This window comes from Mustela nigripes, chromosome 7 (genome assembly GCF_022355385.1).
Source record: "Mustela nigripes isolate SB6536 chromosome 7, MUSNIG.SB6536, whole genome shotgun sequence".
In the NCBI taxonomy this organism is placed as follows: domain Eukaryota; kingdom Metazoa; phylum Chordata; class Mammalia; order Carnivora; family Mustelidae; genus Mustela; species Mustela nigripes.
In genome coordinates, this window is record NC_081563.1 from 58032702 (window position 1) to 58044368 (window position 11667).

General features: G+C 44.8%; 1 protein-coding gene across 3 annotated transcripts in view; it reads left to right on the forward strand.

Moving 5' to 3' along the window:
• The window catches only part of SERTAD2 (SERTA domain containing 2), a 114869-nt gene extending 107738 nt beyond the window's left edge, over window positions 1-7131 (forward strand). For 2 of the 3 annotated variants that reach the window (XM_059407787.1, XM_059407786.1), the window contains exon 2: window positions 5891-7131. In XM_059407787.1, the coding sequence (XP_059263770.1) occupies window positions 5895-6824 (930 nt within the window). In that variant the 5' untranslated portion in view covers window positions 5891-5894 and the 3' untranslated portion in view covers window positions 6825-7131. Of the gene's footprint in view, window positions 1-3065; window positions 3085-5890 lie in introns of those variants that run through there. The other variant, XM_059407788.1, reaches the window with a different exon arrangement.
• The last annotated feature ends 4536 nt before the right edge of the window (window positions 7132-11667 follow it).

An 11667-nucleotide genomic window follows, 5' to 3' on the forward strand; every position in this document is an offset into this window, starting at 1 on the left:
CATTTGACAGAGATCACAAGTAGATGGAGAGGCAGGCAGAGAGAGAGGGGGAAGCAGGCTCCCTGCTGAGCAGAGAGCCCGATGCGGGACTCGATCCCAGGACTCTGAGATCATGACCTGAGCCGAAGGCAGCGGCTTAACCCACTGAGCCACCCAGGCGCCCCTGAAATGTTAGCCTTTTAATATATGGGTAACACATAGGTAACATGTAGGTACTGTTTCAGTTCCTTTTTGGATGCTGTGCTTGAGGCTTCACTACCTTGCACTCTAAGATCACAGCAAGAAGAATTTGGGTCCCACTGAGCTAGTGAGATCTGGTGTATCAGGCTGAGAAGCTGGACTTTACCATTAAATTGAGCCAAAGACACCTTAATTCTGCAAAGAGTTGGGTTTGTTTTATTTTTTTAAATGCCATTTGCCAGTTGCCTTTGCAAAAACTCTGTTCATTTCTCTTTTTTCCCTTACTTGCTTAGACACAAATAGGGAAGACCTTTGGACTCAAGATTAATTGGGTAAAAATATCCACAGGCTTAAATATGAAGAGGTTGGAGGGGGAAAAGAGGAAGTTGTGGTTCACGAAATAGGGTCCCCAGACCACCATTACCTGGAGACCTGGAAATGCCTTCTTGGGTCCCACATTTGACCTGTTGAATGAGAATCTTGGGGGCAGGGGGGCAGCATTCTGTGTTACTCACCTCAAGGTGAGTGTAATACTTGCCCAAATTTGAGGAGTGTGACAGGCATTTGTGAGACAGCCTTCTGAGCTGAGGCTTCCCTGCCCACCAGATGTGCCTCTATCTCACCGCTTTTGACTTACCGACGGCCCATCCTGTACGGCTGCCTCCTCTGAGGTCTGTTCAGTTCTCCTCTTTCTCAGACCCTCCCGCCCATGCACTGTTCACAGTCAGGGACAAAGACACACACATCTCTATGTCGTTCAGTTCCCGGGCTGTCCCTCAGACTCTTTACTCATTCTTTCCATTCATCATTCATTTAGCCAGGGTGGGGGGTTATGGGGTGTCTTCTGTGTGTCCAGAGACTGCCCTGTCCTGAGGATACAGAAATGAATGAGACAGAGTCTGCCCTCATGGTGCTTACTGTCAGGATTAGGAAACAGGCCTTAAGAGACAATCCCGCCTTCAATTTAAATCTCAAATCCTATCTCCAAAAGTTTCTCCTCATCACCCCAGCCCATAATAACCTCTCACATGCCTTGCTCTGGGCAGTCACTCAGAATCTGGAAATGCAGGGGCGACTAGGTGGCTCAGTTGGGTAAGCCGCCAACTCTTGATTTCAGCTCAGGTCATGATCTCAGGGTCCTGAGATTAGCCCCACATCCAGCTCCAGGCTCAGCAGGGAGTCTGCTTGAAGATTCTCTCTCCTTGCCTGTCTGCACCAACCCCTACCCCTGCTCATGCTCTCTCCTCTCAAATAAATAAATCTAAAAAAAGGAGAAGAAAAGAATCTGGAAGTGCAAACTCCGCCATAGTGAGGTAATAATAGGCTCCTATGTTTCTGCTCCTTTTTCTTCCGAGGAATGTTTTAGTGACCCTTTGTGACTTTTGATCATTTGCCCACGCAGATTGTAGCCTTTGAGGGCAAGGTCCTTTCTGATGAAAGTTGTGCAATTGAAAGCTGGGTTTGGTATATAGAGTTGTATCAGTGTTAAGCTTACTAGAAAACTCTGGAAGAGAAGTTTTCATTATATTGCTACCCATGGGTTGCTCTTTATCTTCAAAGCTCAGTTTGCCGTAGTAAATACTTGCTAAAATTTATGTTAAGAAAATCAGGATGCTAGGCATTTGTTTCCTAACAGGTTTATTGGAAAGAAGGGTGTTTTATCATGAACCTTATATTAAAAGCCACCAAATATCCAAGAGAAGTGTTTGTGGTTGGTTTCAGGCTCCTTTTTGGAGGGGCAGAAAGGGGAGGAAGCAACCCCCTCCTTCCTCCATTGTGGAGGAGGGGCTTGTCTCTTACCAGCCCTGAAATTCAGGGTCCTTTTTGGATTTTTTACTGAAAAAAGGGGTAGACAACCTGTGGTTTGGGCTAAAGTCATCCCAAGGTCTCTGGGTGGCCTAGAAGCAACACTTGTCACAAGCTCCTCCTTTCGGTGAACTTCGGGTCCGTTGTCCAGGTGTCGGTGTTGGTGTCAGTGCTGGCTGCACAGCTAGGGTCTGGGAGTCAGGAACAGCAGAACAGCCTCTCCTCCAGTGTTAACCTTGAAGCACTTAATGAGCCCCAGCCAGGAGGCCTTTTCAAAGGTCACATGCTTCTCCAATCTCGGGCTTTAAAGAGCTATTGTTATTTTCTTAGTTTGCCTGAGAAAGAGGCTTCTGAGGAGCTGCTGACCCTGGATTTGGCTAGCCCAGCTCCAGGCCGAGGGACACCATTTGCCCTCAGGTTCTTGAGTGGCTGGTCTTTCCTTCTCTGAACCGTGCCCTGCTCCAGGAGGTGGGCATTAACACCCGCCCTGAGAGAGAGAGAGAGTTCTCAAAACCTCCCACCCCGAGGAGTTGGAGGCCTCTTCTGAATGTGGTCAGTGGCAACACTTGACTCAATGTTTTACTCAAACTCTGGAAAAACTTTAATCTTTAAAAAAATTTTTAAATCAAAAGCCTCTAAGCAAAAAAGTGGACTGGATTTTATCATGTTGCATGTTATTCCTTTCTTTAAAAATCTCAATAGAATCAGGATTACAAATCAGTATTGTGTGCGTTTTGCAGTCTCGATGGGTGTGTGGAGCCAGCCTGGCCTCATAAAATGCCATAGTGAAAGGAAGGCTAACCTGCTTGGAGACACTCTGTCGTGGGCTCTTATTTACACTTTTGAAAAGCATCCAAGCTTTGATTTGTCTGTCCTGCCCTCAGATTTTGCTTACAAGGGTCCTCCTCCTTCCTTTTCCAGCATTACAACATCTTATCAGGCTGTTCCTAAATCATTAGGATTATCACACAGCTATGACCAGCTGGATCATTCTAATTGGAAATTAAGTGCTTCTCACATTGCAATCTCTTTGAAAACATCACCACCGATCTCCTTCAGCTATGGGAATTCTGCTAAATGCCTAGTACTGCATGCTTGGTAAATATTCGAGTTTTATCAATTCATTGATAATTTCTAGAGAAGTAATCCTTATTGAGAAAGTTATTGAGAAAGCCCTATTGTTTATTCTGGCAACCAGTATTTAAAAGACAATCCTATATTGATGACTAGAAGACAAAGAAAAGCCTACACTGTTTTAGCTATTCCCTCTCCTCCAGAAAACCAGTAAAAATTCCAAGTGCTATTGAGCTTACTAATTTGTTTTTAGTTGTTTGGTATTTGATTTTGGTTTACATTTAAGGACAGTGCTTCTCAAACTTTGTGTGATTGAAGAACCGTCTTGTTTGTTTTTTCTTTCATAGATGAATACTTATGTAAAATATAAAAATACTTAATAGAGAAATGAAATTTAAGTACAAAGACAAAAACAGAAGCCTCATTTTAGAAATTAGACTTATAGACATATAGTTACTCTGTAAATATGCTGTTAAACATTTCTAAATAATATAGTATCTCTGTTTAACTCCTCATGGGCCAGTAACAATTCACAGATTGGCACCTTCTGCAGACCACGCTTTGAGCAACACTGTTTGGGAGTATATTTCTCTGCATTTGTGTCGTCTCACACAGATTTCCATGTATTGGGTACTATTACATTATAACCTATAACACAGACCATCTACCAGCTTTATAATGAGAATTAAATGCACTTGGTGAGCTCTTTGGCAAAACTGAAGTTTTCCTAGAAATGAATATTTAAATGCTTAAATTTTAGGCAGATAACAAACAGTATAACTGTTTGAAAACACAGTCGTCCAGTAACACTTCTAAGGCATAAAGGAGAAAGTGTTTTGTAATGTGAAATGAAATCACCTCCTCTCTGATTCACACTCAAGTTAAAATGAGTGCAGATACTTTAGGTGGGAAATGTTCTATGCAAAGTATATACACAAATGAGACTTTCTAGCACTAAACAATAGGAAATGTTTTGTCATGTGAAGTAGTAGATACAAGAGTTATTACCACTGTATCTTCCTTGCCTCATAGAAGATTATGGGACTGGTCTTTGGTCCTTGTGATCGACATCCATTTTCTTAATGTTTCCATGAGGGAGAGCATTCCATACAAGTAACTTAGATTCTTTATGAACATTAACAAATCCTCAAGCTGACTGACATTGCTGGGTTGTGGCTGTTCTCTCCCAGGGACTGAGGCGTGAGGAGGCAGTCACTGCAGGTGGAACTCGTGTGCCCCGTGACCACCTGCATGTTTGTCTGCTTGGGAGGCAGTGGGGGTGGGCAGCGAGGTCTTCCTCATCAAATTGTCTCAAGGAAGATCTGTGAGTTTTATTATGGTTAGCCTTATTCCTTTATGATGAGACTCAACTCAAAAAATGAGAATGAGGTGTAGGAGATGATTTTCACCCCCTTGAAGACCAGGCTTTATTCATCTGCCGACTACCCTTTTTCTGGCAGAGTGCCCAGGATAGCATAGATGCAGAATGAGTAAAATATAAAGGATTCAGCGAGGCTGCACGTGAATCAGCTGAAGCAATTCAGTAAAGGCAAGTCGCTTTTAGAAGAAAAGTCGGATAAGTACAAACTGCTTGTATATGAAGAGATCTATGAGTGAGTGGCACTGAGGGTAGGATTAATACTCCTCTGTGGGTAAGTGCTGCAGAGGTTGGGGGTGTGGGTAGGAATCACAGGCCTGAAGTAATGAGAACCATGTCTCCTGGTCTGGATGGCAGAAGAACAACTTCCGTGATTAATGGTTAGCAGGTGAGGTCTATGAGGCGAAGGCCAGTGGTCTTGATGGTGGAAGTTCTGAAAGGAAGGACCACTCTCCAGAAGGTGCAGCCCCTTGAGGGGGTCTTCACTGAGGCAAGAGCAGGCAAGGAGGCGGCCTAGGTTGGGAACAGCACGTGAGGTGGGGCAGGAGTTAAAATTCAAGCCATTCGTACATACTCAAGGTCTGAGATAGGAGGTGGTGGTTTTTTTGAAATAGTATGTATCTCTGGAATCACGGTAGGTATTTGTTATGAAATGTCTCCCGTACTCAAACAGCAGTGCTTATAATCAGAACAAATTACTTTTGAATTTGTCCAGTGCGTTCAGAGGTAACTGTATGTAGTCAAATTGAACCATTGGCACTCGGGCTGGGAAAGCCACATTCCTCCACTTTATTCTAGGCTGAAAAGCGGTGGCAGCTCCATCACTGTGGTCATTTGACACAGGCCAAGAGCTTCACCACATGTCACCAAACAGGCAGAAAAGCTCTGTGCATAATGAGGAAGGAAAAGGCATTTTGAAAGCACACAGGGTTCTACGAAAATTGTCCATGCCCTTCTCCCCACTTCTCCACCTAGGTTCTTTTAATCATTCAAGATGTGTTCAAGCTATAATCTTTGACACCTTTATCTGTTAGGTCATAGCATTGCTAGTGTTTTCTTGGGCGTTAAAAATAAATCTGTTTGGGGGAGGGAAATGGAACCTGCATGGTAATGTTAGGCAAGCCAACGCAAGCGCACGAGTGGAGCAAGTCAAAATCATGGTTTCCATGGTAACGTTTAACTTGCCTGTGTCGTACACATTTCTCAAGAAATACATTCACCAGACTACCTAGTGATAAAAATTGCTCCACCAGCATACAAAGGTAGATTTCCCAATGCTCTCACATTCCAAAAGATTTCCCCCAATTAATTCATCTCTTCTAACCAACCTTGGGTAAGGAACTCAAGTCCCAACTCCTGACCGCCGCGTCAGCGCCTTTTTTTTTTTTTTTTTTTAGGGGAGAAATTCGTTTTCATGTGATTAATTCCACTTCCTTCCTTTCCCCTTTGCAGATATATGTTGGGTAAAGGAGAAAAACGGAAGTTTGATGAGCATGAAGATGGGCTGGAAGGCAAAATCGTGTCTCCCTCCGATGGTCCATCCAAGGTGTCTTACACCTTACAGCGCCAGACTATCTTCAACATTTCCCTTATGAAACTCTATAACCACAGGCCCCTCACCGAGCCCAGCTTGCAAAAGACCGTTCTGATCAACAACATGTTGCGGCGGATCCAGGAGGAGCTCAAACAGGAAGGCAGCCTGAGGCCGGTGTTGGCCGCCGCTGCCTCACCCCCGCCCGACTCGCTGAGCGCCAGCTACCGGGAGGCGCCGGCCGTGCTCAGCGCCCCCGCGCCGCCTCCGCCCGCGCTGGCCAGCGACCTCGGAAGCACTACGCCCCTGGAGGCCTGCCTCACGCCTGCCTCGCTGCTCGAGGACGACGACGATGCCCCGTTTTGCACTTCCCCGGCCGCGCCGCCCGCGGCTCCCGCCAGACTCCCGGCCCCAGCGCCCCCGCCGGAGAAGGACAGCTTCTCCTCCGCCCTGGACGAGATCGAGGAGCTCTGTCCCACATCTACCTCCCCAGGGGCCGCCGCGGCTGCGCCCGACACCTCCCGAGGGGGCTCTGGTGCGCCGAGCGTCCCGAGGCCCGACGACCCCAAGCTGATGGACTCTCTGCCCGGGAACTTTGAAATCACGACGTCCACGGGCTTTCTGACAGACTTGACCTTGGACGACATCCTGTTTGCAGACATCGACACGTCCATGTATGACTTCGACCCCTGCACGTCCGCGGCAGGGACAGCCTCCAAGATGGCCCCGGTGTCGGCCGACGATCTCCTCAAGACTCTGGCCCCGTACAGCAGCCAGCCGGTGGCCCCGAGTCAGCCTTTCAAAATGGACCTCACGGAGCTGGACCACATCATGGAGGTGCTGGTCGGCTCCTAAGAGCCCCAGACCGGTGCCTGCGCCGCCCAGACCCTGCGAGTGTCCCCGCACCCCCCAGCTCTCCGCACTGTGCATGCACCCTTGCTTGCCTTTTTCAGAGAAAAAGATCGTTTTACACAAGGATCACACTAGTTTTTGCTTTGAGCAGAGTTGGAGTGCCTTCATCCACGTATGACCACTTTTAATATGCTTTTTTGAGTGGTTCTCAGAGACCTACTGCCCTGGAATAGGAAAGACTACATTGGAAGACAATGTTGCTATGCTGAATGACAAAAATAAACAGTTCAAGTGAAGCACAAGGAATAAGTTGGAAAAGCTGTACATTGCATGTGCATATTTGTCTATTTTTTCTATAAGTTTTATTGCAAGAGGTAAAAAGAGAATATATATATATATATATATATATATATATATATATATTATTTAGATAATCTCAGTACCTTTTCTGGCATTTTCGCCCTGTATAGGTTGACTTGGCAATTCAGCCTTTTTAGAGGCATTAACTACTCCTCCTAAGTGTTGCATTTACATGGCTGTTTAGAAACTGCTGCCCAAATTTATTTTATATTTTTGTACAGATTCTGCAGTTTATGATATTGTTTTTCTAAAAACAAATGCTGTTTATACATATGAGATAGCTATTTTGATAGGATTTGCTCACATAGTTCCTGCAAACTTCAGATGTACAAGTTGCACTTGTACTTTTATAGAGTTGTAATGTTTTATATGTGTTTGGTGCAAAGAGAAAATTGGATCAAATTAACCCGCAGTCGATGTCCCCAAATGCAAACACACACACACACACACACACACACACACACACTGCTTTAAGAAAGGGCCAGGCGATATCACACCCAAATTTCACAGGCACCGACCCCCTGGCATGAACACCCGCCAGCACTGTGACTTCCAAAGCCAGAGCCACGTCTGCTCATCAAACTTGCATTAAGCAGTTGGCGGGAGATGGCCCATGGAGCTGGGGTGGGGGGAGGTTTGAAGTGATGGTTCTCTTTAGCTCCCTCTCTTGATATCGAATACTCACTGTATTTATGCCAAGTTTGTGCTTTTAATTGTTCTTATTTTTTTAAACAGAAACCCAGATCTTTCCCTTTTGGCATAATTTTTACGATGACCTGAAATTTTACATGAGAACAAAATTTTCTGAAAAGTAACTGACCTCTTTGTGGAACTAAACCCTGTTTGCAATGCTTAGAGCTCACAAGGAAGAAACTACCCCAGAAGGCATCCACTGTGTTGCTCAGTTGTCTTTTCCAGCTTCCCTTCCCTAGAGCTTTTGTTCCCTCTGTTGCTAAGTGCTGAAAATGGCATCTTCGTGATCACCACAGTGAGCATAGCTCACCCCGGCCCAGCCTGGGTGCTGTCTTGTAACATCCGTTGGCTCTTGAACCTGGAGTTGGTACCATTATGTCACAGCTTCCAGTCTTGTTGCTTTCTTGATTCAACTGCTTTAACTACACTTTACAAGGCTGTATAACCCAAATACACAGACAGGACTCTCTATGCATGTTCCTCTTCCTTCCCCCTGCTTCCCCTCCACCCCACCCCCACACCCCACCCCCAGGACACTTGAGAAGGAGCTTCTTATTCCTAGTGGTGTATATTTAATTTAAAAAAAAAAAACATTTGCAATGTATCATGCTTGTTGCCGAAATTGTTGATGGCCTTTTCGTTTCAGTTTTTTTTTCTTTCTTCCAATGGTACTTTAGCTGGTTACAACCTATATTGTTGAAATGCAGATGGCTTCTTTAGGAATAACTTTTATATTTATTTAAGAATTTTTAAATTATGGGATTTGTGTTATTGTTGTTGTCTTTGTTGTTGGTCATTTGTCAATATCCAGTCACCAATTCTGCTCACTTCTTGCCATGGATAAAATTGAGTCTTTCTGGCCAATTAAAAAAGACAGCTTTATAAAATGGCACTTTAAACAAGCCATAGATAGTTTTATTTTTATAATGCACATGGCAGAGCAAATACATTTGTGATGAAGGAACTGCTCATTTAAGCAAAAGATTTGTGTATGGTATGATTGAATTCTTCTATATTCGAATTTACATTTTTCCCCACTTGAATGTGTTTTCAAAGGCTAATCGGCCCCTCAGTAGAGCAGTGAGAGATCAAATTGCACTTGTTCTCCTACAAGCAGCCTCCACCTGGACGCCTCTCCCTGCTGCAGATGGGGCATTTCCTTTGACAGGACCAGGGACCATCTAGCTGAGGTGAGGCCTGTTGTAGATGCTTCCGGTGTCACTGTGCCTGTCCATTTTAAGAGCTTCCTCTTCCTGTGGAGAACAAGGCAGCCCAGGCGCCGCACTTCTGATAACCGGAGGCCCTGGCGAACTCCCCACATGCCGCATGCACATACATACGTGTACAGACACAATAGTGTTGATTATTCTGAACAATACCAGGGTAAGGCAGTTGATTTGCCATTGTTAAAAACTGATTTACAGTAACTTAGAACAACTGTACTTTGGTTGGATTAGCAAATCGTGTGTTTAAACAAATCCCATATGTTGGGCAACAGTTCAAATAAGCGTAACAAAGTGTTGCCCAAACATGGTTCTCTGACTCTCTCGTATTTGTAAGGCTGGGCTTCCAAATCAAAACAAAAAACCCCCAACAACAGCAGGCAAATAAATGCTTTTTAATGCTGGACCCTCACCATAAATGCTTGCTATTCCAGGTCTGTTGAGGAAGATGTGGGAAATTAGGGGCCCATTTTTCAAAGAGCAAAAACATCCAAGTGTCCAAGTGACTGCTGTCTTATTTTCACAAAGTGAGGTCCCAACAGGGAAGAACGCGGGCCTGGGTGTGATCTCTAAGCCCCAGGTTGAGTGTGGGAGTGCTTCCAGATGCCACCTGGCTATCGTGCCTTTCCCCTTCCTAAAGGACATTGCGTGGCATCCGGACTCAGCCTGGCAGTTGGAGGTGCCTTTCTGAGAAAGACATGCTGGGTGGGGCTGGGAGAGGAAAATTGACAGTGATGTGCAATGAAATGACAAGATGAGAGCAGAATCATAAGAGCTTTGAATTTGAAGTGATTTTTTTCATAAGTTATTTATTCCTTTTTTTTTCTGTGTAAATATATTTATTTGACTGTGGAGCTCTAACAACATCTGGATCATACCATGTGCAAGAATGTATGGTAGGAATGTATTCTCTTGTAGGAATGTCAGTTTGTGTTCCAAGGGGGTCTGACCAGGCCCCTGGATCTTCTCTCGTATGCATGGTCCACATCCAGTTTTCGCCTCTTCTCTAATGTAGGTCTATTTGAAATATGCAAAGGGTATGGATGAGGAATGTTTCAATACCTCCAAATTTTTAAGAAAATCAAGCATCAAAGGGTTGATATTTTTAAACTTTTTTTAGTAACACTTTCTCTTGATGACAGAAGGGGCAGCCACACTGACACCCTCGTTCACACCAAAGGGTGAGAACTAGCCAGAACCTCCGCTATACCTCGAGTGTCTTTATCAATTGAGCTTTTTATTGCCATATCCCCGTGGAGAATCCCAACTGCCCTGAGGTCAATCAAGGAAAATTTATTAAATAAATAAGCTCCAAAGAGCCAAAGTATCATCTTACAGATCGTTTTTAAAGCTTAAATTTATTAACCACCTTTGTGGTAAACAATGAATTATGAATACCACAGGGCAGCCTTCTTAAATGACAGATGTAAAAAAATAGACAACAAAACTCTACTTTGTGCAGCAGTTGTACCCTCTATATTAATTGTCTTAATTTCAAAACCTTGCTGTTACAAATTGGACCTTTATACCTTTTCTGAAAATATTGAAAAGAGCATATTTAACCAGTTCTGGCCGTGAATGGTTAACTTCCTGTCACTGCCGAAGGCAGCGAACTGTGTGTGTCCTGCTTGTGTACAGTTGTCCTCAGTGCTTCTAAGAATGAGTCTGATGGTTCTTGAAAATTAGCCAGGATCAAATGCTGTGGCAGACAAAGCCAACAAAAATTGCAGACGTGTTTTGGGGATAACACGTTTGGAAGAGAAATACATTCCAGACAAGCAAACAAATACAAGATTTTGGAAAATATGTACATAGTGAGATGTTTGGTGCACGGTTTTTGAGGAAGGCTTTTGTCAAAAAGGAGGTATAACCTTTCCCCCCACAGACCTGAGAGCTGTGCCTTTTCTATGCAATATTACAGACGTTACATCGGAACCCAGATAGCTGTATTCACATGTAGGTTTGGGCTGTAATCTAAACAAATTGGACAGATTAAGTGTACATGGAAATGAGCAGTCTTACTTTTGTAGTTTTATATTATACAATAAACAGTTAAAAGATGAGCGAGGCGTGTTTGCAGTTTGCTTCTGACTGGAGCACAGCCAGCTCCAATTGTCACAGTTCGCTGGTGTGAAGGAACGGCCCACCCTCAGCCTGTACTGGGGTTGTTGCAGACCTTCTCACCCTGTCTTGGCCTCAGGAGCACATTTCCCTCCTGGTTCTCTCCCGTGCCTCTTGGACCCTTCTCGATCTCCTGGTGCTCACTTATCTTCCCCAGCTCTCTCTTTCCTGGTGGGATCCAATCCACTCAGGACAACGAAGACCTGTTTGCCGCTCCTGCCTCTCTCTCAAGCTCTGGAGTTAAGTTTATCTGCCAAGCTCGGCCACCCCACACTCACCATGCTTCCCCTCAGGGCGGATCCTTCTCCTTTGGTCTTCCCTCTTGTCCCACACTCTGTTCCCCAATGTCCACGCTCCCTGGCTGCCTCCTTTCCATCCCTGCCACAGCTTCCCCAACACCGGCCCTCTTCCCTCCTGCAACTGCTTCCTATCTACTGTCAATGCCACAG